The 26,140-nt window shown below is 38.0% G+C and overlaps 3 protein-coding genes across 4 annotated transcripts; 2 read left to right on the top strand and 1 right to left on the bottom strand.

Annotated features, from left to right (window-relative positions):
- Positions 1-168: 168 nt before the first annotated feature.
- Positions 169-13,624, bottom strand: tm9sf1 (transmembrane 9 superfamily member 1). The gene is made up of 9 exons (XM_042510710.2): positions 13,142-13,624; positions 10,934-11,146; positions 8,870-9,001; positions 7,869-7,991; positions 7,294-7,652; positions 6,171-6,325; positions 5,722-5,907; positions 2,058-2,331; positions 169-1,290 (listed from the first exon to the last, which is right to left on the bottom strand). Exons 2-9 carry the CDS (start codon positions 11,138-11,140, stop codon positions 897-899), a joined length of 1,830 nt encoding a protein of 609 aa, XP_042366644.1. The 5' UTR covers positions 11,141-11,146; positions 13,142-13,624; the 3' UTR covers positions 169-896.
- A 121-nt stretch (positions 13,625-13,745) lies between these two features.
- Positions 13,746-19,420, top strand: fen1 (flap structure-specific endonuclease 1). Its single transcript, XM_042510712.2, has 12 exons — positions 13,746-13,884; positions 14,376-14,478; positions 14,965-15,067; positions 15,212-15,314; positions 15,779-15,842; positions 16,077-16,186; positions 16,622-16,758; positions 17,367-17,433; positions 17,704-17,835; positions 17,930-18,081; positions 18,800-18,914; positions 19,075-19,420. The coding sequence occupies exons 2-12, from the start codon at positions 14,397-14,399 to the stop codon at positions 19,150-19,152; spliced, it is 1,143 nt and encodes a 380-aa protein (XP_042366646.1). The 5' UTR covers positions 13,746-13,884; positions 14,376-14,396; the 3' UTR covers positions 19,153-19,420.
- A 1,770-nt stretch (positions 19,421-21,190) lies between these two features.
- On the top strand, positions 21,191-25,428 carry LOC121960437 (vascular cell adhesion protein 1-like). 2 transcript variants are annotated; one of them, XM_088071789.1, is made up of 8 exons: positions 21,191-21,323; positions 21,627-21,696; positions 22,492-22,875; positions 23,839-24,141; positions 24,228-24,500; positions 24,578-24,668; positions 24,786-24,822; positions 25,154-25,428. In XM_088071789.1, the coding sequence occupies exons 2-8, from the start codon at positions 21,630-21,632 to the stop codon at positions 25,205-25,207; spliced, it is 1,209 nt and encodes a 402-aa protein (XP_087927915.1). In that variant the 5' UTR covers positions 21,191-21,323; positions 21,627-21,629; the 3' UTR covers positions 25,208-25,428. The 2 variants fall into 2 exon arrangements, with proteins under 2 accessions (XP_087927915.1, XP_087927916.1); XM_088071790.1 differs by lacking the exon at positions 22,492-22,875.
- The last annotated feature ends 712 nt before the right edge of the window (positions 25,429-26,140 follow it).

Below are 26,140 nucleotides of genomic sequence, written 5' to 3'. Positions count from 1 at the left end.
TACTACACTACTTATGTTCATTTCTATCAACATAATTGTCAAAATCCTACTCACTGGACATTTACAGGCTATACAGGATGTGCAGAAAATAGACCCTTCTAAAAGAATTGAAGGGAAATGTACATTTTCTGGGGAGAAAATTAACCCAAGAGTTTTTTGCTGGCAATATTGTATTAAAAGCATTTATTGAAAAGACTATATTTACATCAGAACCAAAATCAGTGGTGACCTTAGAATACAATAATATTGCTCCCATCACCAACAGCTCTTCAATCTACAATGCATCACTCTCTCACCCACTGCAGGGCCATGTGGAGCTTGACAGGGCCAGTGCAAAACATAATTTTCATATTTTATTTGAATAGGCTGCCACAATTGTCTGTGCCGGGGAGTATAATTGCAAGTAATAACACTTGCACTGCTGCATAATTAATCAAAACTACAGTATGAGTCAGCTGTCTCAGTGGGTAACTGATGGGATGCAGGAAGTAGAGCTAGATCCTGCCAAGCCTTGACAGACCATGAAGTAGGTACCAGAGCAGAAGATGCCTCACTACATTATACAATGATTAAACCCATTCACTCAATTATCATACATTTTACCCATTCACTCCTGAAAGGACTTAATTATCCCTTTGTACTGAAATATCCCTTAAATACATGATCCGTCCATCCAAACAACCAGCAAATCATCCCTTACTAAAACAATGAAATCTCCAGTTTTATCATGAACTCCTGACAAATCACGGTAAAGGCCCCTGTTTCTCCTCCCACAGTGGAGGTGTGTGTTTGTGTGAGTTGTGTATGACTGAAAGCAAGGGAGAAATATGAGGATTGTCCATGTGTGCTATGAGAAAGTGTTTATAGTTGTGTGTCTGTGAATGCACATTTCTCGTCTAGTCCATCTTGAGGCTACGGTAGATGTAGCGAATAAAAGCCAGTGAGGCCCAGAAAGACACGCTGCCCAGCATCAGTGAGAAGACCATCGCCGTGAGCAGAGAGTAGCCGAAGAACTCGGTGCTTTGCACCAGGCCGCTCATAGAGGACCGGTTCCGGTAGTAGAAAACAGAGTAGACGAAGATGAAAAGGCCGGTGGAGCCGGTGCTCAGGACGCTCCGCCACCACCATCGGTAGTCTTCACCAGACAGCAGGAAGTAGGTGAGCGCAACAGAGATGCAGGCTCCCACTGAGAGGAGGATGGCGAAGACACATAGCAGGATGCCGTAGAGTGTGTAATGCTCTCTGCCCCAAACCGTGGCAAAGATATAGTACAGCTCCACTGAGATGGCACTGAGGGAGATGATGGAAGGACAAATTAGTCTGCAGAAAATGGACTGCCATAGGCTTATTCATTTTTCTCCATTGTGGTATACAAATCCTTAGAAAAGTAGCAAATAGTGACGCCTCATCAGTTAAGATGACACTAAAGTATAACTTGAAGATAGTAGAATTCACCATTTTTTTAAACCATTCTGGACTTTAATAGTAAGTATTATAAAAGCTACACACCAGTAAGTACAGGAAAAAAATGGTACATCAAAGACATTTTCTTTTATAAAAAATTCACTTACATTTAGATTATTGTCATAAAAATAAAATCTCAGTGTATAAATTCAATTTATTGCTATCAAACATAACATTTTGAAAAATATTTTTATATAGGCCAGCCATTAGAAATTACTGACAGGGGGACAAAATTTTTTAAATCAGGCTCCTCATCACACACACACTCCAGAACCACGAGTGGAGCATGCCCCCCCCCACTCCAGCAGCGGACCTGTGTATGTCATGCTGTCCCCCAAAATTAATGCAAGTGTGTGATGTTTGTATAAAAGAGGTATACATAAAGAGGTACATTTTAATTGCCTGCTTGTGTGGACTAACAAATAAAGAAATAAAGAAAGTAATCATTAACTGTTAAAAGGCGATTGGGAGTGTACCTTTGTTGTTTTAAATATTCACTTCTCTGCTTTATAACTATGGAGAGAAGGACTTTAAAGCCATTAAATTCAACCTTTGATCGAAGCACCTCTGTCCCACACATAAGGATGCCTCACCTGAATGGCAGGAAGCCTCCGATGGCCATGTGCACAGCCGTGTGTTTGTACCAGGGCTGTGTAGGGATCTGCCGGGCGATGTTGCGGGTGCGGCAAGGTGCTTGAAAGCTGCCGGCTCGGTTCTTCCCCACAATGCCGCCGATGACAGTTAGTGGGAAGCCTACCAGCACCCAGGCGCCCAGAATGAGGAGCACGGTGGTGGCCGGCAGAGCCTGAGTGGAGCCGCTCCACCAGTGGATTGAGTTCACAACACTCCATGTCAGGAAGAGAGGAGCTGTGGGAATAAAGAACAACTGAATCAAGTACAGACATCGTTTTACATTGATTCTTTAAGAAGATTTGCCTCAGAGTATTAATAAAAAAAAGAATCCATGAGACCAGTGTTGTTATGATGAAATATAATGATACAGCTTTTTGATTACTCAGTAAAGCCAGAAGTGGCAGAGGGTATTTTGCGCTCCTGTAAAGTGTGAAAGCTGTGAATATACTATAGATAAATGATTAATTATTAAATGAGTACCATATGACTGTCACATCGTACAGAACATGGATTGACGCTGCCATAATACTCTCTAGGTGCCCCAATCTATTTAGCTTTTACCTTTAAAAACGACACTTTCCAAAATCTATAAAAGCTCTAATAAGCATTAGACCTGGGTGAAATTATTCTAGTTTCTTTTCGAAATGTTAACGCAAAAGCTAAAAGCCAAATGTATGAATAATGATGGGACTGTAAATAAAAGCAGAGAGCATCCTTATAGACAATTTGTGTTTGGCAGGTGCTATTTGCATGCAGGTGTCTGTAGCTAGCAATATTTGCACTCGGGGTGGAACAGCCAATTTGACTTTTTACACCTGGGTGTATACATCATCATGGCAGAGACAAGCACACAGGTGTTCATAGCCAACAGTGCTATCTGCACCTGGGGTGGAAAGAGCCAATGTGGCAATGAAGTCTAAAAATGATAAACATTGGCTCACACAGGCCTCAAAATCCGCTCTCCTGCGTGTAAATCCTGTGCTAACTCACTCACCCACCATGTTTTGCGATCTCTATAAACTGTGTCTTTATACTGCATCACCTGACTAACTGACATATTTTCTCATAAATTTACCACTTTAATCTCAAAGAATATCTAAAGTTTTCTAACATCAGACCTAACAATAACCTCTTTGCTCTAATCCAAACCACTTCCAGCCTCGATGTGTCAGCGTGATGAGTACTAGCCAATCACAGCACACATGGGATCCATAACAAGGCTTCGTAAGAATGAGTTTTCTTGTGGAAAATAATTTAACATGATTCAGTATGGAAGTATTTGAATGTCATCAAGTATAATAGTAACTGTATAAATGTATGACTCATGCACAATCATTTGGGGTCGACTGATATTGTGTTTTTCAGGGCCAGTACCAACACCGGTTATTAGTAGTTAATGTGACTTATAACTGATATTTGAAACCGATTTCAGTCCACAATAAAAAATGCAAATCTTCCTGTCAATATTTAGAATTTTGAATATAACAAACTCCAACAAAAGACTTTGTTTGAATGCCTTAAGCAAAATGTTAACTGAAACGTTCAACATCATACAACTAATCCAAGCAACTTTTTATTTTTTATAAAGTCAAGTGAACATTTAAATTAAAAATGAATTAATAAAAATAGCTCCCTGAGGCTTTACAGAGTAAAAGTTCCTGCCATGTTGAAACTCAATTAGCAGATGTCAATTAACAAATTTTATCTATCATTTAAATAGAAAGGCGATACAAAACATTGGCAAAATGCCAAATATCGGCCCCAATTATCGGCCAGGATGATTATCTGTCGACCCCTAATGGTCATGGTTTAGGTACTTTTGGAGGCCTCAGAGTCCTTCACTGTGTGCATGCAGGCATGTGAGGAGGCTCCAGAGTGTCTGAAGGTTAAAATTAGGCAATTTGGAGCTTGTAGATGTTTAGACTCCAATGTTAGACACAGCTGTATGACGGGTGAATTACAGTTTCTAAGGTGAATCACTGTTCTGTTTCTTGAAGTTTTTTTTGTCTTTGTCCATGGTCATGCCTCTCGGATCCCATTTGTGTTGTCATTAAACCTATATATTCATGTAAGATCAACCGTGGTTCATAGAATATGGGTGAATATTCTCACCGAGGTGCAATAGACATTGTATATTTTTGACGAAAACTCTCATAAAGTGTCTTACCGACAAGTAATTATGACTACATTTTTAAATGCTTTTTGTTAAAAGTTAAATCTCAGCTATATTTTACAATTATTTCCCCACCACCAACAGAGTGCAAACTAACACTCCTTAAAGACCATGACAGTTTTAATGCATAAATGGAAACTGCTGAAAGGAAAAATAAGAGAGTGGTAAAGAGAGACAGGAGGAAATAAAGACGAAAACAAGGCATGGGTGGAGAGAAATGGGCACACAAACACCAAGCTTTTAACACAGCGAATGATTTGAATCCATTACAGATTGCCTGTCACGATAATTACACTATCAATAAGTATACCTTATTATATATAATAAGGTCTGCAAAAATTACCCTTGTGTTAATATGCCTTCATTTGCATAACAACGATGTCACAAACATTTCAGTCAACATGATGCCAGAATAAACAGCAGGGTTTTTTCTACCATTGTAAGACTTGAGTGCAACGCCTAAGCACACACAAGCACACACGCACAGACTCACACACACTTATTTATATTTATTTAGGATATTTTGATACTTTCCTCACATTCCAATTCAAACGCCTGAATGTCTTAAGAGTTAAAAGGTTTATCGCGCTTTTAGTATCAATATATCAGTGGGATAAAATGGCAAAAGGCATAAAATGGTCTTAAAATATCAATGTCATTAGTCACAATTATTTCTGGGACAATACATAAATTAAGTTTCAATAAACTGTGAAGATATTAACAAGTAAATCAATGTTGTTTATGTAAAAAAATGTTTCAGGGCATATGTTCAAGTGCTCTATGAACTTTTTTTACTCGGCTCTTACGACCAAAGTGCACAAAATGCACAACCAATCTGACAAGTTGATTGTACTTCAAATAATCCTGGAGACCCATTACCGTGAAAAAGTAAAGTAAATATAACTCCAAATCTGAATTTATGTTTCCTTTATATTGAAGTGTCAAGTTTACTTGAAATTTAGCTTTATTTACTTAATTTTGTGAAGTTGTTGCAACTAAAAAATGACATGTGGACTTTCCTTGTTCTTTTTTTTCAAGTGTTAGCAACTTCAGTGAACCAAGTCTGACTAAACTTAATCATGACAAGGAGGATTTAGCCAATGATGAAGTTAAGAGATCAGCGAGTTCTGTTTTGTTAACATGTTTAAGATAATGTGTTTAATACAAATATTATTGACTAATTTGCAACGAGCAGAATACAGATATATAGTACAGTATACTTGGTTTACTGAAGATGCTAAAACTTAGAAAGAGTGATTCAATTAAACCAATTAAGTAAATATAACTAAATTCCAATTAAACTTAACAATTAAAAATAAATCAAGATTTTTAGTTATTAGTTGTATTTACTTTTTTCAAGGCATTCGATTTCCTCGATTTTTTTCAGTAAAATCAGTTCCTCAGATTTTACAGTATGGGATGTGATCCCAAAACCTTGACATCAGACTCACCGGAGAAGAGCGACGAGGTGAGGATGATGTTCCACACCCAGCGCTGGCCGTTGATCTGTGTGTAAAAGCTGCATGACACGTAGCCTGACACGCAGCTGGTCAGAGCGTACAGGACGATGGCTGCAGAGTTGATGGCGCCGTGGCGGTGCACATTGAACATTCCCATCAGTGCCATGAAGATGATTCCTGGAGCAATGAGGTGACATTAGTGTGATCACTCTTGCATCTGTGGTCTGTATATATATCTCATTATTAGCTTTCTATTTGTAACATCACTCTGCTGGTCAGTACAAAGACCGCTGCTATAGGTGAACTAGTCTGCTCAATTTTCTAACAGATCAATGATAGCCCCTAATACTGCTTTGGAAAATAATAGTCCTATGTGTGTATGTGTGTGTGTATGTGTGTGTGTTGCTGTGTTTGGGTCTATTTGAGAATGAATGGCTCACCTGTGGCGAGGGTAAGGAACTGAGCTCCCACTCCCAGCACAGCACACAGCAGGCTTTTGTAAGGGGGAAACCTGAAGACATCAGTGTGTATGATCTTCCAGCCGTTGTCTCCCTGGTCCAGATCATCACAGCCGCCCTCCTCCTCCACATTATATCTGCAGGTGAGGAGAAAAATGCTTTCACACAGGATCTTATCATATATCTCACGAGCAGGATATGAGAAGCTGAGATAAAAAGTCTATCTGATAGGATCATGGTTCGTATAAGTCGGCCCAAAAGGTCCACAAAGGAATGAGATCAATCTGAAAACATCTCAAATCAAGAATAAGAATAGACAAGATGCTGTATGTAACTTTATATTTGACTCCTTTGGGGCTGAAAAATGCTGACATTGACATTGTATTATGGAAAAAAAATTATACATATTAAAGAGTGTGGACGCTTTGACTGACAAGCTGTCTTTTAAGGGGTCACCACAGTCTGTGAGTGAGCTCAACTCTCTCATGCAAATATGATCACATCCTGCTGCTGAAATCCGAGATGCCAACGGCCAAAATGCCAAACTACTGGCTTCAAAAAAAGGCTGATGTCACAGTGGCTACATCCATTATTTTAATACAGTCACACGATTAGCTCAGACAATTTCAGGAGAACACCTACCGTATTAAAGCAGTGGGTGTCAGAAGGAAAGACTTACGTCTTTTGTCTGCGAGTAAACAAGATGTGATCTACCCTGTACCTTCCTTCGCAGTATATAAAATTCACAGTATTATTATATCCAACATGTCAAAAACAATGACGCAAACTGCATTAAAATGTCCCAGATTCCAGGGTGGTGTCATCAATCTGTTTGTTTTGATGAACAAATAGCAAAAAAATAAAAATAATAATTTTATGTATATATTAAGATATTTTCTGTTGGTTAGTTATTAGGTTGTTAAACTTGTGTTTTGGGGGGATATTTTAACAGCCTTTACAGTCTTTAGGATGTTTTCATGCTGATAGTGCACTGATCTTTATCAGCCTTTCATTTAGTATAATCTTTCATAATAAAAGACATGAAACATAAAGTGACCCATACATTGGCTCAGAAATAAGCACTTGCACTCTTTTGCTGACTCACCTGGCGAAGTCATTCTTAAGGACCCGCATGAGGATGATGATGACGAAGCCCAGCAGCAGCACCACCAGCACCAGTGAGTTAATAATAGAGAGCCAGTGTATCTCCAGCGTTTTGGGGAAGAACGAGTAGTCTCTGAGGCGCTCGGCTCTCCGGGCGTGAGGCAGGGGGGACTCGAACCAGCGCACGCTGTAGGTGTGGGTGACCGTCAAGCTGCCTCCGCCCACCCCGACTCCACCCACCGCTGCACCCGCCCCCTCCTCCAGGGGAACAGGTTTGACATCTTTTACTGAGACGTTGGCGAAGATCACTGAGTCGCCGTTGTACTCGATGTTGAAGTCTAGGTGAGTCCACAAACCCACCTGTTGCAGATGAGAGAAGAGGAGAGGGAGAGATACAAAAGAGAGGGACAAAATAAAAAGAAAGCTGTTGAGGAAATGAGAGATAAGAAGAATGACAGTGATTGTGGTTCAGCTGAAACAGGAACTTTGCATAAAGATAAAACTGCACAGTATCTCTCCTCATCTCCCTGATAGAGTTGATCTACTCCACATATCTCAGAGGCACAAACCGTTTACCTTGTGGCTGTGAGGCAGGAAGCCGCTCTCCTCTATGTATCCCACAAACCCCCAGATTGGAATATCATCCAGGACGAATTCAAAGTAGAACAGCTCCTCGATGGCCTCACGGAGTTGGTCCACCTGACACACACAAAATCCACCATCATATCCCATTTGTTTAAGGGCTGTCATATTTCGATTATCATTTTTAAACTTACAATGGAGTGGACCGGCATAATGAGGACCATTCATGAAATGTTAAGCAACTTAAGTTGACAAAGCACTCCAAGTATTATTAAAAAGTGGTTATGAAATGGTCCTTGTGCTTCAACATTTATCATCCAGTTTAAGACATACAGTAATTTCAATTAAAAATCAAGCAGCTTAACCCATTGAAACCAGGACTGACATTTGTTTTCTTGTGCTGCCTTAAGACGCCTGTCACAAGCTAGTTGACCCTTTGAAACCTGAGTAAATTGGATTTTTTTCCTCCCTTTTTGAAAACATGAGGTAAAAAGGCAAGGACTAACTTGGCAAAAATGTCCCACAAATTGCAAGAATTAGTAAAAGGTGACAAGAAAATTACCTACAGGTTAGTTTTTTAAAAAAGGAAAGGATAATTAGAAATTGATTTTACAAAATAGTAAGAAATTTCAGAGAACTACATTCACAAATATGATCATCTTAGATTTCATATTAAGTTTCAGAAAAAAAAGAAATGCATAGAATTATTTTATCCCCAGCACTTTTTAAGGTCATTTTCTTGTCTGTATTTTAATTATCAGTTAATGTATTTATTCATTTGCTTATTTTCAGGTAATTTTCTTGAATTTATGAAATTCTTTCTAATTTTTGGGCTTTGTGCTTGTTGCCTTCTCCCCATGTTTTTAAAAGAAATCAAACCAATTTGTTCAGGTTTTAAAGGGTAAAATTATGGCCTAAATCCACTGTTGAGGCTGGTAGTTCACAAATTGTTATGTCATCCTGTTCTTGAGTAAAAATAAAAAATAAAAAAATACCTGTTTCTCTGATAGAGTGAGCTTGCAAAGAGTTCTTTTCTCCACGTTCTCTTTGAATCGGATGTAATATAACGACTCTGCCATCCTGTCACCATCCAACACCTCTCCCAGAGTCAGGGACTTGTGATGCACCTGAAGAAGAAGTGTAACAATATGAGTAAAGTAGTGTATAAAAAAATACAAAAAAAGAGCAGAACAAAGAATTAGTTGATCATAACTCAGTGGGTACACAGCTCTGGCGCAGTTAAAGCAACATTGCATGCTCGATGTTAAAGTACATGTCCTGAAACGGTGGGCAATAAGTTACAGCTATGGTAAATTTTGGCTGCACTGCTACCAAAACAACCACACCTCCAATAATGACTGTTCTTCAATGACTCATGAATTAAACCTTAAACAAAGGGAAAATATCTCATCAGTAACACACAGACAGCAAATAGGTGTATACATAAACAAACAAATTAATTATACCTTGTGTTTCTGGGTGTATAATTCAAAGTTTTATACTTGTATACTTATACTAAATACATTTGAACACTTTTTTTTCAATAGCAAAATTAGCATTTAGGTGTTTTTGCGTTTTTTCTAAATAGTTAGAAAAAATTACAAGAGGTATTGAGACTAGGTAGGTATGTGTCAGTAGATCTTTTTAAGTTTTTTAAGAAGTAATAGTTTTTATGATCTACCTTTAGAATCTGCCAATGCAATAAATGCATTTTTTTTCTTTTTTCCTAAAGTGCCTTGGGTTTTTTTTTTTTCTGGATCTTTTTAAGTGTTTTAAGTGTGTGCTAGATAATATGGTTACTGTACAGCGCTCCTGCTTTGGTTAATTCACAGACATGGTCGTTATTTATTATTGTTTGTATTTTTTCAACATTTTACTGTTGTTTTCTTCTGTTGTTGTTATTGTTTTGTTTTTTGTTTTTCATATTTGTTTGCTATTTAACTTTTTGATCCTTTTTACTTTTTTATTGCTATTTATAACCTTTGACGGCCACTGCTGTTATTTATCCATATGGAATTCATTTAGGTATCCTAATTTACATTATTGCAATTGCTATCATATATTATATATCCTTTTAGCCCACCAGTGTGTTTCCAAGGCATTGCTGTAAAACAGCTTAAAGCTCCGTCAGTTTTCCCCAAATAAACAATGGTTTGATGAAAATATGAGTCTTTTTTTTTCATTCTGTGTTCATTAAAATGTGCCAAGCCCTCTTCAGTGAAGTCCCAGAATAAAGTCTAAAAAAACCCCTTTGGCTACCTCCTGATTACAAGGAAACACATGGACACAGGAGTAAAAAAAAAATAAATAAATAAATAAATAAAAAAAAATGTCAAATCCCCTTTATTATTCCCTTTTTGTAATCTTACATGATGCATTACGACCAGCGCTCCACTCAGCTTAGTCTTGGCAAGATACTGGAAACATCAATAAGTCTGAACTGGAAGAAAATATTCTCGAACATGTACATGTACATATATGTATATGTGTATATAGAAATATATGTATATGCATATGTACTAATTTGCCAAGCATTCACATGTGATGCGCTATTGTGTGTAGCTGTTTTGTGTGATGTACATTTTGTGTAGTTTTATGTTTTATTGTGTCTTACCTTAAACCTTATATTGTCATGTCATTGTGCTGTGTATTTGTTCTGACCTGCTGAGGGACTGCAGATGCAAATTAACTCAAAGCTATAATCTGGCACAGCGCATCAAATGGCAACATTTATGTTGTATACTGTACATGGTCCTCTTTCGATAAAATAAAATAAAATTTTTAAAAATGCATGCTTTGATGAAGGTCTGATGGACTGAGAACACAGAATAAAGTGAAACCCTACACAGATGTAAGCATGTGGAAATAATTTCTACTAGTTTATAATCTTATATGACAACATTTAAATCTAATGGCCAGGCACAGTAACTTTCAGATTTTTTTTTACAAGAAATGTTGAAATGATATCCATGCACAAGCATCAGCATGACAAAATAATCTGCTGTTTTTGTGGATTTTAGCAGCTCATTATTACACTGTGAATCAGAACAAAGACTGACCTTTTCCGGCCTGCAAACAGGCAGAGTGTAGTAGTGATATGTCTCCTGGGGGTTATGATAAGGGCCCACTTTGTTGACATAGAGAGTCACGTTGTCCCCCACCTTGTAGCCCACTGCCCAGCCTGAGAACAAGCACAGGATCAAGACGCAGTGCAGGCCCATCGTCCTCTGGCAGCCACCTGGCAGGTGTCCTATTCCACACTGCATCACCCCCTGTTGCAAAGATGGACAGTTCATCAGGGACAGGTTGGATTGAAACTGGGCTGTCTGTCCTGACACTTAGAGTATGTCTCTCACTACAAGTCAGGACATTAGCTCACGTGGATGCCACTGATACCTGATATGTGATGATTTATGTGTCAAGTGGAGCACTTTATGCAACATCACTCCTTCAAAGTTGAGGCAAACACAGCCGAAAATTGAGAAACACTCAGAATTGTGAGAGACTGTCTTACCACCATATGTTACAATGTATTTCATCAGCTTTATCAGTCCAGGAGGGCTCTTTGACCAGAATTATATGAGCTCCATCTGTTTTTATCTGCCTGTTACGCTCTGATATTATACAGGTCAGATTTAATTTACATACAAGGATCTTCCAGAAATTCCTCACAAGGATGTTGCTTTCAATATCAAAATGTATTGGAAATATAAAACCTTCATGCTAATATTCATTATCACCACATTTTGAAAGTGAAATGATGACACTACACTACACTTATGCCACAGTGCCATTGTTTCTTTTTCTTTAAGGAAAGTGCTGGAATATGCAAATATGCAAACTTAATCAAAGCTAATAACCTACCATAACACGTATTTAAAAGCAATAGTTCAATCATACAAATTTCATCCTCAACCTCACAAAGCAAGCAGCATCATGTTTTTGGATGATGTTCTGTGATGTACGTGACCTGAAGTGTTCAGTGTTTTGGTGACAGCAGATTTCAGATTAATAAATGTGAGTGCCCCTGCAGGATATGTGCTACGGGTAGGGGGAAAAAATTGATACGGCATAGTATTGCAATATTTTCAGTGGCAATATTGTATTAATACGGGGACACCAAATATCGATTTATTATATAATATTGCAAATATAAATTAAGCTTTCAGCAGCCTACAAGAATATTAAAACGCGGTAATTAAATAAAAATAGGTAAGAAATCACATTATATTGTATCACAGGCCTCTTGTGATTCTCACCCCAATTTGTGCTCTCTAGATTGTGGGCATGATTTTCTAACACAATAACAAGGATTTAACTGGTCTCTTAGTAGAGCAGCATTGGCATGAGAGAGCACTGCTCTCTGAAGAGCTTCCGCAGAAATGGTAAGTCCCAAAAAGCTCATCTCTTATCTTCTATGTTTCCTGTTATGAATCTTCAGAGTAGCATCACACCTGCAGGTCTAGACCTCCTGGACTGTATTATTCTAGGACAGCCATTAAAATACCTATTTAAATGGGATTTTTTTACATGAACTCCTTAAGTTTTATATATATATATATATATATATATATAGATATATATAGATATATATATATACACATAATATAACAACAGTACAAACTGACAACTTTTTTAGCCAAAGCAGTCATTCAGTCATTTGATATCTTCCAAAAATATGGGGAGAAGGTGATGAGCAACTTAACAAGACATGGCCCAAAAATGAGTGAGAAATTAGTAACAGGTTACAAGAAAATTACCTGAAAATAAGCACAAAAAGAAAAGTATAAAAAAGCAAAAATTACACAAAAAGAGCTGAAAAAAGTCTATTTTCTTTTTTTTTGCTGCAACATAAACTTAAATATATAATTCTAATAATTAAATAATATCAAAACATATAAACTGAAATTTAAGTTAATTTGTTTTCAACCTGTTTTTTTTTACTATTTCCCTTAATTTCTTGTCAAGATGGTCATTATCATTTTCTCTATATTTATGAGTTAAGTAATAAATAAATTGACTATTCCCTAATTTACTACGCTATTAAGAGAAAGATCAAGTATCAAAGTGGAATAAACCCAGGACATTTCCTGTTTTTTGGCAGATTCTATGGAAACAAACGTGACTATGATGAAGAACCTTATTGATTCATGTAAAAAAAAAAAAAACACTAAAAAAAAAAACAACTAATGCACAGCAGCTGCAAAGAAGCACAAAACGAAGACAGCTAATGGAAACAGAAAGGAAGTCAGAAAATGCCGCGCTACCAGTATCTCTGTTGTGTCACTTCAGTCCCAGTGCTGCAGATCCAACAAAACCTGTCTGTCCGCTGGATTTCTTGGACTCCAGGCCCCGACAGTCTCCTCTCTGCTCCGGTATGCGCCGATGCTGGAGCTCAATGTAACGATTTACAGCTAAACATCCTGGAAATCCTCGATGCAGTGTCCCAACGTGCTATGGATTCATTGCGTTCATATCCGGGTACACCAAGTACTTTTATTGACATATGAGACAGTGTAGAAGAGGGGGTCCGACTCCACGTCACCTTAAAAAATAAAAATAACGACGACTCGGTTGAGTTTTCCGGAGTGGGCGGAGAAACAAAAACACACCTCCGACGTTACCGGTTATTCACAGCCGGTAAATTGTCACTCTCAGGAGCCATTTGTGCTCAAAATGGTATGTTTTTGTGCTTAAACTCCACCGAAAAGCAGCAATGACACCGTTTGAGACCCGACCGAAACGACGCTTATTATTTTTGCTGTATTGACCGGATTTCCTTCAACCTCAGTGAGCCAATCGAATGCCCTTTCAGTACTTCCTTGTTAGAACTCAGACCTGAAAAATCACACCTGCACTATCGATGCGCAGCTCTTCGTGGTTTTTAACGATGCCGTGCTCGACAGATTGATAGGCGATGCCTTCTATTTGATTTCCCGCGAAAGAGACGCAATTCCTCGCGCCCGAGACACCGGGACAAGTGCACAAGCTCGTGTAACACGGCTAACTGGTGAGTCTTTTGTAAACATAACACGGTTTAACCTACATCAACGTGTAAAGTATAGCAATGACAACTGTTGCTGTCCGCTAATAGCATGCACGTTAGGAATAAATGTGACGTTATTCACGTGTTAGCCCTCCAGCTAGCTGTGCCTCTGCAGCTTAACCTGGCTGTGTGCGGCAAAGCTAATGTTACAAGTTCTGTCCCCCTAAACCAAGTGTCCTTTAAAAAATGGCAATTTAATGTGGCCATCTGTCACTGTAATTCTACAATCACAGAATACAGTTAGGTAATGTTTTATCCATAATCAGAAGCTATTCTGTAACTCGGCATCCATCCCAGCACATATGTAAACAAAATAAACTTTTAAAGCACGCTTTAAACAATGGTTGGGGGACTTCAGATCTTACCTGTTTTGGTCCCTACAAAGGGAAGTCATGATGGATGAATATAAATTAATAATATATGTAATTTGTGCGTTTGGACTTTGGTGATTTCAGTTTGAGCTTCAGCCAAACACAATGGGAATACACGGACTCGCCAAGCTAATAGCCGACCAGGCCCCTGGTGCCATCAAGGAGCAAGACATCAAGAACTACTTTGGTAACAACTTTTGCGAGTTCCTTTTCAACATATTGATGATGAAACCTACATTAGAAATGATAATCAGATCAGATCTAAGTTTATTAGACTGCATGGTGAAACAACAAGGATGGTGGATGAATCAAAATAGACCATAATTACTTGACAAGTGTACTTAATTTAATACAGATTAATTGAGCCCTGCACCAAATTAGTCAGTTATTATTCAGCAATTTGTCATAATGATGTACTTATAATTCAAATTGATGGTTCAGAAAATTACTTGTCTTGAATAAAAAATGATCAATATCCAATATGCGTATGGAACCTATGGGCAAATAAAGGAATGTTATGAACTTTATTTTGCTTTATAATACAGTGAAGAAAGGCTTTCACAGAAAACTTATAGTTGGCAATAATTTGTCACACTTAATGCCATTGTTTTGATGCCCCTGCTGCTTTAAAAATGCCAAATAATTAGCTAACTGCATTTCTGAACTCTTACAGGCAGGAAGATTGCCATAGATGCCTCCATGTGTATCTACCAGTTCCTGATTGCTGTACGACAGGATGGGAATGTTTTGCAAAACGAGGATGGAGAAACAACAAGGTACAAACTCCACAATGCAAACACTTTGAAATTCAGACTGTGAAGACATGGCAGAAGACACATAAAAATACAGTATTTTCTGGATTGATCCCAGACTATTTCAAATCTGAAATATTTCTGCGACCTGCTTGCTCTTTTTTTCAGCCACCTGATGGGAATGTTTTACCGGACAATCCGCATGCTGGAACATGGTATCAAACCTGTATATGTGTTTGATGGCAAGCCCCCGCAGCTCAAGTCAGCAGAGGTTAGTGTGGGCTCTGATTTCCTTTGGTGCTCTTCTCCCTGCATACTGGTATTGTGGAAGTTGCAGTCAAAATGCACCTTTTTTTGTTTACATTTCTGTGTAGTATTTTTGTTGTTTGCACCTCACACGTAATCTTGATCACCTGTTTATATCAAACAGTGTGGTGTCTGAAAGTGGCGCTCTTTACTGTGTAACCACGATGTTACTCCCTGTAATCTATTGTTTGATAGATCAGTAAATGCAATAATATTTTAAATCTCTCCATATGTGTATATTGTATATTTTGAAAGTAATGGAATATGTGACAAGAAAATGTTGCAGAGTTAGATTTTTGTTTCTCACCCTCTGATAAAAATAATGTGTGAAAATGAAGTAGCTTTGTTTTTTGTTTTTTTAAAGCTACACCCTCTGTCTCTTGTTTCATATTTCTCTTTCTCTGTCTTTGCTCTTCTTGTCACCCCCAGCTGGAGAAGAGAGGGGAGAGGAGGGCAGAGGCTGAGAAGCTGCTGGCTCAGGCCCAGGAAATGGGTACAGTTAATACTTTTCATAATTTATTTAACAGTAATCAGGAGTTGTGTCAGTGTGGCCTTGATGTGCTGTGTTTTTATTTAGGCTCTAATCCAGTTAATCAGAGAAAAACCATTGTGATCAGTCTTTAGATTTTTTTTAAAATGTAATTTGTTTTAATTACATGGTAAAGATTTTAGAAATGTTTGACCTTGATAAGTATTGAAATGTCTGCAATTTTTTTTCCCAACACAGGCGAACAGGAGAACATTGACAAATTCACCAAGCGTCTGGTAAAAGTCACCAAGCAGCATAATGATGAGTGCAAGAAGCTGCTGACCTTGATGGGAGTGCCATACATTGAGGTTAGAGCGACGGTCACTTTGCAACTCTCACTGGCTTTAAGAACATTTTCACATTTGTATCAACAGTGATTTTATGAAACAGTTTTAAGGAATCTGTTTTTTTTTTCAGTCTTTCATCTCTGTCATCATTTTCCAATTGGGTGTTTATCTCTATTATATTCTTTGCAGGCCCTGATAGACACAAAAGTTAGAACATAAACAGTAAATGCTTATCTTGTGAGGCACCAGAAGTATATTTTTGTTGTTGCTCAGCACACCTGAACAGAAATGTCCTCACCCTGTAATACATCTGGAGAAATGAGGAAGTAAATTTTGAGTCTGTGTGTAGTGAAATACCCCTGAAGTATTTTAGCCACATCAGAGAAATCTGTTTCAACAGGACAGGTGCGGGTGAATCACTCTGTGAAATGTGATTTGCATTGTTTTCTTTTGCAGGCTCCATGTGAGGCGGAGGCCAGCTGTGCTGCTCTGGTGAAATCAGGGAAGGTCTTTGCCACGGCAACGGAGGATATGGACGGGCTGACCTTTGGGACAAATGTGCTGCTCAGACACCTCACAGCCAGTGAAGCAAAGTAATGTTGCACCTGCTTCCCAACGTTAATGCATCATATATATCAACTGTTCGGCCCTGTAGAAGAGATATTTGAAGGAATGAGATTTTCCCTGAAATTTAACCTGAGAAATAATCTTATTTCTATACTTTAATAACATTTAATCGGCAACAATTCCATTTTTTTTCTAACTATTCAATATCGTGTAAAGGGCAAAATGGGGCCAAATTACTTATTACGTGCTATCACAGTTCATATTTTAATAAGGGCAGTGTTGTTGGATTGTCCTACCAGCTCTGAATAATTCAGGAGAAACACTGCATGACAGCCCAGAGGCATGACAGCCATAAAACTAGTGGTTGTTCTGTCCCATACATTTTCTCCTCTGTTTTATTAAAGTATTAACTAAACTCATATGGAAAAGCTTTATTGATGGTTTTATTGTTTGTATCACTGTGAGCCCGTAGACATAAACATATATTATTCCCATTCATCTTCACTCTGAAATAATTGTGTATATTTGAGGTTTGAAAGAGGAGACGCTAACTGTGTCACAACACAAATAACAGTAATTGCTATGTATTACTGCATCCACCTTTATAATACATTGCAGAATTTGTTTGTTTTAGGAAACTTCCTATTCAAGAGTTCCACTTCAGTCGCATCCTGCAGGACATCAGCCTGACCAATGAACAGGTAAACTTTTCTTCTCTGACATGAGAAAGTTGCAGCACTTTAATTATTCCTAGTGTCATTTTCCATCTGAAAATTCAGGAACCTCCCCTGCTTTTAACATGTGCAGTCTGCAAACACCCTGTGGTGCAGTGTCAACACGGCATGCAAATATTAACAGAAACATCACAACCTCCTCCTGGTGATTAGATCTGTTTGTGCTGTGGAGCTGTAAACACAGTTAGATCAGGCACAGGAGTGATACTACGGTCTCCTTTCTGTGCACCATCATAGTTCATAGACCTGTGTATTCTGCTGGGCTGTGACTACTGCGGCACCATCAAGGGGATCGGCCCCAAAAGAGCCATCGACCTGATCAGACAGCACGGCAGCATCGAGGAGATCCTGGAAAACATTGACCCCAACGTAAGTTGATGTCTGCTACAATCCAGAGGTCCAGGCTGTTAAACTGGAGGGTTGGCTCTGATTATTTGTGTGCATCTTTCCCGTCTTCATGCAGAAACACCCTGCTCCAGAGGACTGGCTCTACAAAGAGGCCAGGGGTTTGTTTTTGAAGCCAGAGGTGGTGGATTGTTCGACAGTGGAGCTGAAGTGGAGCGAGCCGGACGAGGAGGGACTGATCCAGTTCATGTGCAGCGAGAAGCAGTTCAGGTGAAACATCAGCAGACTCTTTTCAATGTTGTCCTTCATGTTGGATTCATCTGATGTGGTTTTTTTTTGAGTTTATTGATGATGACATGGGTGGTTGCAGTGAAGATAAGAATTACTTAATACCACAACAGGGAAATTTACATGTCACAGAAACAGAGAAAAATGCACAAAAAAGTGACTTGAGTGCAAAAAAGGATAAAACATTACTACATACAAATAAGAAAAAATAAAAATAAAGTAACATAAAATCTATACACACTATATACAACTTTACTTGTACAGCTACTGTTGATGATTGATAGTTGCACAGGATAACTGCAATACACACATGGTGTGTGCTGTCTATATATGACCAGATCAACTGTTTATACAAAGATCTGTCCACAAGGCTGCACTGCTGGCCCTTTAGAGGCAGAGTTTACGGTTTAAGCATCATTCGAGAATGCAACCTTTTTTTCATAAAATCTGAGCTTTAGAGTTCATTTCATAATGACAGTTACTACAGTGAGCCCTGGCAGTTGTTTTGTTACTTTTTACAATCTTCTAAATGCTGCTTTGGATGCTTGTTTTTGTTTCTCAGAAAAGAAAAATAATGTAAAGTTCAGAAAAAAATACTTTGATTCCTCAGGGGGAAATTGATTTCTGGAAATAACACTGAGGATATGATAATGTGTACATGATTAATGATTCATTTATTGATTTGTGTGTTTGTGTGCAGTGAGGACAGGATCCGTAACGGCTGTAAGAAGATTGTGAAGAGCCGACAGGGCAGCACACAGGGACGACTGGACTCTTTCTTCACCGTCACCGGATCTCTGTCCTCCAAACGAAAGGTAGAACAAATACAGTATGCAGTATGTTCATTGGGCTTACTGTATTTTGATGCAGGTGTATATTTTCACTTTTTTCTTACAGTAGATTGTTGTTGTGGATGTTCAGTTACCTTCTAAATGTTGGACTCATTTTTTTTTCTATTTCTTTTGCCAAACTTAGGAACCTGAGCCAAAAGGATCAGCAAAAAAGAAGCAGAAGACAGGAGCAACGCCCGGCAAATTTAAGAAGGGAAAATAGACTGAACACACTGCTTCTTTGATTCCTTTGGGAAGTGATTATTGTAATGAATAACACCTTTTAAATAAAAGTAAAAAACAAGACCATAGAGCTCCAGGTGAGGCAGGAGGAAGCTGCAGCACAGTAAGAGGTTGTGATGAGCTGAACAACTGAATTTGTGCTTCACCAAACAAGATTTTGTTGATCCAAGCTAGCAGTGTTTTAATTTGTGTTTAATGGTTTTATCAGTGTGTTTCTGTTATTGAATAAAAGTCCTTTTGTAGAGCAATTTGTTATTAGTCTTGTGATTTTCAAATTTTGGATTAACTAACAACTGTGAGTCAAATTTATAACTGGAAAAACAGTTGTAGATCAGCACTTATTTCATACTGTGTAAAGCATGTGTGTAGGGCAAATAATGTAGCCTGCACTATGCTTCCTGCTTAAGCACATGGTGGTTTTAATTTTAGGATATGCATACGGTGCAAACATTTTTAGTCCAAAATATTGCACTCACAGTATCCGCCTCTGCATGTACTGGCAGTGGCAGCCATTACAAACTTGTTTCGCAGACTATATGATTTAAATAAATAAAAACATCTGCTTGATTTTCTCCAGTGAATCAGACTCAGAGTTTTGCAAGCATTTTAGGATGACTTTGCATTTGTTGCAAGACAACTAAATTCATTTTGGCAGCCACTTGTTCTGTCACTGTCTAGTTTCCCAGACTGTTTCATGCTTATTTAGTATGCACGGCTCTAAATGTGATGAAATATTTGTGGGTTGACTGTGCGGCAGATTGGTCAGACGGGGGGTGGGGGGGGGGCAAGATAAGGCTGTAAAAGCACTCGATAAACACTGAGAACTAATGTGTACAGGGAAGTTGCTTGACATTCTGCAGTGTTTTCGCTGTCAGTGGCTTTCTGTAAGTCAGTTGAGTCAGAAGTAATATTTGTCTTGTACATTTAAACGTCAGAGTAAAATCAGGACTCACTATGTGTATAGTCATCTTTATTGTCGATGCAATGATGCACTGCCAAATTCCCACTCATATAATGCTGCTGCACTAAACACATACAAGTGTTTTCTGACTGTTGTTTCACTTTGATCACATTTCCTAATATAACTTTATGCTAACTAAACCTGACTCAATAGATATTTTCTACTACTGCAGGTAAACCAAAGAGATACCATTTTTGATAATATTATATGTTCAATGTCTTGCATGTGTTCCACTCAAAAAAGTTTTTCTTTTTTCCACAACATTTAACATAGATAATGTAATCTTCCTCACTGGACAACAAAAGTCATTTTTTATGTCACAATAGACATTTGTGCAAAACAAAATTGTCCTTCAGTTTTGGTTAATAGAAAATTGGTCTTAAACTCAATTACGGGTGGCATTAGGAACATCTTAAAAAGTCTTAAATCTGCCTTGCATTAGGCCACAGGAACCCTGATTGAGCCTGACAGAACATAGTGTGCTGGATGTCATATTCTAGTTTTTCCAGAACTCCAATGTTATTTTCAGGGTTTAGGAAAGTTCAAGCAATACTTGATAATACAATTCCCTATCTCCCAAAGCCAGAAAACAGGGAAAAAAGTAAATAAGGCATGTAGTCTAGAGCTGCTCCATATGGGAGGCTGATTTTGAGGACCCACAGAAAGTTTTTTGTAATTAAAAATGAGCTTTATTCTAATGTAACGTTCTCACTTTAGAAACAGAAAATGGGTGTTCTCATTTTTATCTATCTTCAGACTTTATACTTGAATGCCTCATAAATTGAGTTCTAGCACTTTAGTTTTTAAATTTGGGCGAGAGTTGTCCATGTTTACCAATATTTTTGGACTGTCTTAGACCTTAGAAGTAAAAATGTATGATTTTTGAAAATGAGCATAGTTCCTCTTTAATGAATTTCACTGAAAGAGGCTGGCAGTGAGTCCTTTGATAAAAATACACACAGGACATAAGCATTCTGCTTCTGCTTCCTTTCTGTACATCTGCAGAAATTCCGGTCATGTGATTTAGTTGTTAAACATAATGGGCTTGACATGTTTCTCAAAAGTCGTACAGCAAATGTTAAATAGGTGGTTGGTCTGATGCTCAGGTTTCATCACATGAGCTGAAATTTCTGAGTTGCAGCACTAAAAAATGATCTCGTTGTTTCTCCTTTTTGCTGTGGGCTTGTTTGGTAAGACTGAGTTTTACTGCTGTTGATTTTTACATCTCAGCATTTTAAGCCACATAGTGAAGTTATTTGTCTTCTGACCTGCACTGATGGACAAAATAACTGGATCAGGTTTTTGATGATGAGTAGATTTTACAGATGTCATCATGTAGCTCTGCAGATGTTTATCACTGCTTAAAACACAGTGAACTAAAGGACATGTAAGTGATGACGTGTGTGCATTTTAAATAGGGAAGTTACTGAAATCCTCATAAATAACATGACCAAGAATGGGAAGTAGCAGCATTGTTGTGTTTGTAAATCCAGGCGATGAAAGCAGTCCAGTCTGTGAAAATGGAGACAGCCAACATGCTACTGAGCATCCTCTTTCTTTCAGGTGAGTCACTCTTATTTGAAAGAGTTACTCTTCATTTACAATCTATATTTGACTCTGATTTTTTTTCCAACTGTTCATGTTCTCAGAGAGTAGTCAAAACTTGTGTGTTGTATCTAATAACCCTTTAAAACTTAAGAAAATTGCTTTTTTTCTTTTTCTTTTTTTTAGAAACATAGGGAGAAGGCAATGAGTAACCTGACAAGACATGTCCCAAAAAATTACAGTTACAAATAATACCTGAAAATAAGCAAATCAATAAAAGTGGAAAAAGAAAGAAAAAGAAAAGAGGAAAAAAAGACCTGTAAAATGTGCTGTAAATATATATATACATATATATGTATGCATATATTTATTTGTGCAAAATCATTTTAAATATAAAATTATAACAATTATAAATATCGATGAACATTTTTCTTATTTTTTTCTGATTATTTTTCCTCCCTTTTTTAAAAAATGTAATTATTTAATTGTTTTTTGTCATTTTTTACTATTTTCATGCAATTGATGTTCACAGTTCTTGCCAAGTTGGTTAATTGCCCTTTTCCCCATGTTTTTGTGAGAAATCTGGGTAAATCTCAGGTTTAAAAGGGTTAAATAGTTGTGAAAGGCGTCTGAATGCAGGACAATAAAATTGGTATTGATATTAGTTTCATAGAGTTAACGTAAGAATCAAGAACCAAAATGCTGCTGCTTAATTTATTTGGTTATATGTTAAAAGTCAAAGTTTGTGTATCATAACTTTCCCTTTATGCAGATGTTTCCTTCTTAATGTTAATCATGAGTCTGTTTTTACAGATGTTTTGGCTGCTTGTCCTCATCATTCAGCCATTTTCATTACTGCACCAGAGAAAATGGAAGCGCTGAGTGGATCTTGTTTGCAGATCCCATGTAGCTTTCGTGCCGAACCAGAAGAAACATTCAGTGGCACAAGGACAACCTTTGGAGTGTGGATTATAAGTGACATTGATTTTGCCAGATATCCAAACAATGTGATTTTCAACAATAGTAGGAGAGTAAACACCTATCCACTGAATATAACCGGAGATCTGAGTGAGAAAAACTGCACCACTTTATTTTCCAGTGTAATCACAAGTCATACAGACAGGTACTACTTCAGAGTCGAAAACAGGCCATTTGTGTCAACAGCTTCTTGTAATCCTCTTCAGATAATCGTAAGAGGTAAGGTATGTTCAGCAACTATAATGTTTATCACTATCTGAGTTTAGCCCTTGCATTTCCTGCATTTGTTCAGAAGAACTTAAACTTCTGTAATGTGAGCAAATTGGTATAATTTCTTTCAAAATCATAGGGGAAAATGCACCCAGCAAATTGGTAAGAAATGTCTCACAAATTGCAAGAAATTTTATCAAAGTTGAAAAAAAGAGGTAGAGATATTTTTTAAAAGTATAGTTGTAATTATTTCTCTTGTTAAGGTGCTCATTGCCTTTTCCCATGAAATCAAGCTAATTTGCCCAGGTTTCAAAGGGTTAAGTGCAAATTTGAAGTACTTGTACTTGACTAGAGGCTTTTCTTTTCATGGCACTTTCTACTTCTACTCCACTACATTTTATAACACACAGTTTCTTAGTTTGACACACTTGTCATCTACATTCAAACGTTTTTCAGTTTTAAAGTCATGCCTACTTATCAGGGGAGGGACAGGGGACAGGCCGAGAGACAGCGGTGCCACAAGTCTCTTGCTTCTACAGTCCACAGTTTTATACTCTTGGAGACAGTCCTCTTCAAGGTGACACTTTTGGACAAGAATGACAAAACTTCAGCCTTTCAGAAGCTGGAACTCTTTCTTTTGTTAGCAGAACCTTGAATAAACTCTCACATGCACAGAGGCAGCACAAACAGAAGACTGGCAGCAGTGTTTGCAGCACATACTTATATAACCAACAAGAGAGTGAGGCACACCCAGGCACACCCAGACACACCTGCCTGCAATCACACCCTGATTCACAGCTGTGGAAGCAAATGTGAAATCACCCCATCCCCATCATCAAATATGGGCACAATTTATACACAAATGTGCGCACACTGGCATTCAAATTTGTCAGAACCGGTCAACAGTATCTGTTAGGTGACTATTATTTACTGTTTTTCATGGTAAAATCTGTGTTTGATTTGAAACCACAGATGTTCCTCCGAGGCCCAGAATTAAGATCTCAGGTGATCTGAAGGAGAATGAGTCTGTCACTATAACCTGCTCAGCGTCCACTCCCTGTCCACACTCCCCTCCCAAACTCACCTGGACTCTTACACAAGACCCACACAACACAATCGAGGAAAACACAGACCGAACCCTCACAACTAAAATCAAGACGACCATCATTCTGTCAGATCAACATGATGGAGTCAACATCAGCTGTTCTGCCTCATATCCTGTGGAGGGAGGAAACTATAAGACAGCAGAGGAGACAAAGCCTCTCAATGTTTCATGTAAGACTTCATTTATTGTGTTTTATGGAGATGACAGCAGGTGGCAAGACAACTGATCTTTTCATGTCATGTGCCAAATCTTGCAGACTCTCCCAGGGACACTTCAGTAATCATCAGTCCCACTGATCCAGTGTCAGTGGGCAGCGTGGTGAACCTGACCTGCTCCTGCAGAGGAAACCCTCCTGTTGTCAACTTTGTGTGGTTCATGATGAGTGACAGCAGACTGGAAATGATCAAAGTCGATACACAGGTTTATGGATTTAAGGTGACCGACGGTGATCGAGGCAGATTGTATTATTGTGGATGCAGAAACGATGTGGACATTCAGCTGTCAACAGGACGTCAGCTGATATTTGAAGGTACGACAGATATTAAGATGTTTCAGAGTGATGAAATGTCCCTTTCAGCAGGAGGTGAGCGTGCTGTTGTGTTGCAGGAGATCAACAGTCTCGATCAGTTGGTGTTCAAGTTATACTGAAGATCCTGGGAATCCTAATGCTCGTCAGTATGCTGGTCATCTTTGAGTGGTGAGACAAACTTTTCTGACCTACACTCTCGTTCGTCTCATTCTAGATGTGGTTTGGCACAGATCACGATCATTACAGCATAAACAAGAAAACCTTCATTTATTCTTTTTCTTCCAGCTGGTTTAGATCAAGACACTCCACCAAAGCAGAGAAGGTAAGCCACCAGATGAGCAGAGCTATTTTATTTTCTCATTTAGCTCTTGAGAGTCAGTTATGTACAATAGTTATGCAGAAATAATCTTTCAAAGGCCATAATATTTAAAGAGCAGCATCTGTAAAACAGAATCACCTTAAAAAGATGATATGGTGAGCATCATCATGAGAGGATCTTATTGTGGTTGTTTGCGTCATCTGCTGCTCTTTTAGTTGTTTGTTGTGAGGCCCTGTGACACAACTGCAGCTAAGTGGTACAGAAAATAACATGTTTCAGCTATTTGATCTTTCAGAGCACTGACACCACTCTGTGTGTTGTTTCATTTCTACAGGACGCAAAAGAAGCAGTCTATGTCAACAGTGCTGTGGAGTTAAATTCACGATGAGCCAGGAGACCAGGAGGATGTTCACTATGAATACAATCACACACTGTATTTTCTATTCTGCCGTTTCAGCTTACCACCTACAATAAAGTGTGCATTTCCTCTGTAGAATTTTGAACTCAAGTGAATAACATTTTAGCTTTTTTCTGCTTTGTTTGAATTTATCAAACACAACACGAAAGTAAAAACATCCACTTGAATCATTAAATCTCACATTGAACTGATTCTTGTTTTTTTCTGAAGATTTCAAAAAAGATGCTTTGACCTCATTTTTTATTTTAAGTGCTTAGCTTATGTTTCCATTGGATACGTGTTAAATAAATGAATATGTTTCTTAAAAAATAAGGATTAATATTTGAACTTTCAGATTTTCTGTGAAAAGGCTGTTCAGGGAGCATAAAGTTATCACTTACTCTATTATCTATTCTGTATATACACCAGCTGAAAACAGCTGTGTTATCATAATTTTGATAACATTTGTAAATATAATTTTAAAAAATTGAAAGAAATGAATGGGATATTTGTCATGAGTATATAATCATTAAAAATGCTGCATTGCAGTCTTCAATCAAATAAACAGAGAAGTGGTAACAGTTCTAGCATCCTGCTCTTGGACAATTTGACTTGTGCATACAGTGAATCCTGCCGCTGTCCATTGTTCTGCTCAGAGGTCGAAGACGCTTCAGGTCTCCTCTTGGAGAAGTCAGTCTCTCCAAAATGGATGTCTCCTATTTCTGTTACTCTACCTAATTCTTGAACAGTTGACTGCTCAGCTGTTAAACTGTAAAAAATGGACCAAACAAGAAATGTTGTGGGGAATCTTCATCTGCTTCCTTTAGTTGACCTAATTTTTCAGCTCCAGCTGCTTGAATAAAGTCACAATCATCAGAATAATCAGCTTTTATCTGACACAATAATGGAAAATGTTGCCGTGCC

This window comes from Plectropomus leopardus, chromosome 21, assembly GCF_026936395.1.
Source record: "Plectropomus leopardus strain MGB_pleo_1.0 chromosome 21, ASM2693639v1, whole genome shotgun sequence".
In the NCBI taxonomy this organism is placed as follows: Eukaryota; Metazoa; Chordata; class Actinopteri; order Perciformes; family Serranidae; genus Plectropomus; species Plectropomus leopardus.
Note: the sequence above shows the minus strand (reverse complement) of the source record. Positions and strands in the feature narration are given on the sequence as shown.

Bases quoted from the DNA above. Each gene is read 5' to 3' on its own strand.
- fen1 (XM_042510712.2), top strand. From the start codon at position 14,397: ATGGGAATACACGGACTCGCCAAGCTAATAGCCGACCAGGCCCCTGGT. The intron at 15,068-15,211 runs GTACAAACTCCA...TCTTTTTTTCAG, and splicing joins GAGGATGGAGAAACAACAAG to CCACCTGATGGGAATGTTTT. The intron at 16,759-17,366 runs GTAATGTTGCAC...TGTTTGTTTTAG, and splicing joins CTCACAGCCAGTGAAGCAAA to GAAACTTCCTATTCAAGAGT.
- LOC121960437 (XM_088071789.1), top strand. From the start codon at position 21,630: ATGAAAGCAGTCCAGTCTGTGAAAATGGAGACAGCCAACATGCTACTG. The intron at 22,876-23,838 runs GTAAGGTATGTT...TTGAAACCACAG, and splicing joins TCTTCAGATAATCGTAAGAG to ATGTTCCTCCGAGGCCCAGA. The intron at 24,142-24,227 runs GTAAGACTTCAT...CAAATCTTGCAG, and splicing joins AAAGCCTCTCAATGTTTCAT to ACTCTCCCAGGGACACTTCA.
- tm9sf1 (XM_042510710.2), bottom strand. From the start codon at position 11,140: ATGCAGTGTGGAATAGGACACCTGCCAGGTGGCTGCCAGAGGACGATG. The intron at 5,908-6,170 runs GTGAGCCATTCA...TCATTGCTCCAG, and splicing joins GTTCCTTACCCTCGCCACAG to GAATCATCTTCATGGCACTG. The intron at 2,332-5,721 runs GTGAGTCTGATG...TTATTCCCACAG, and splicing joins CACCTCGTCGCTCTTCTCCG to CTCCTCTCTTCCTGACATGG.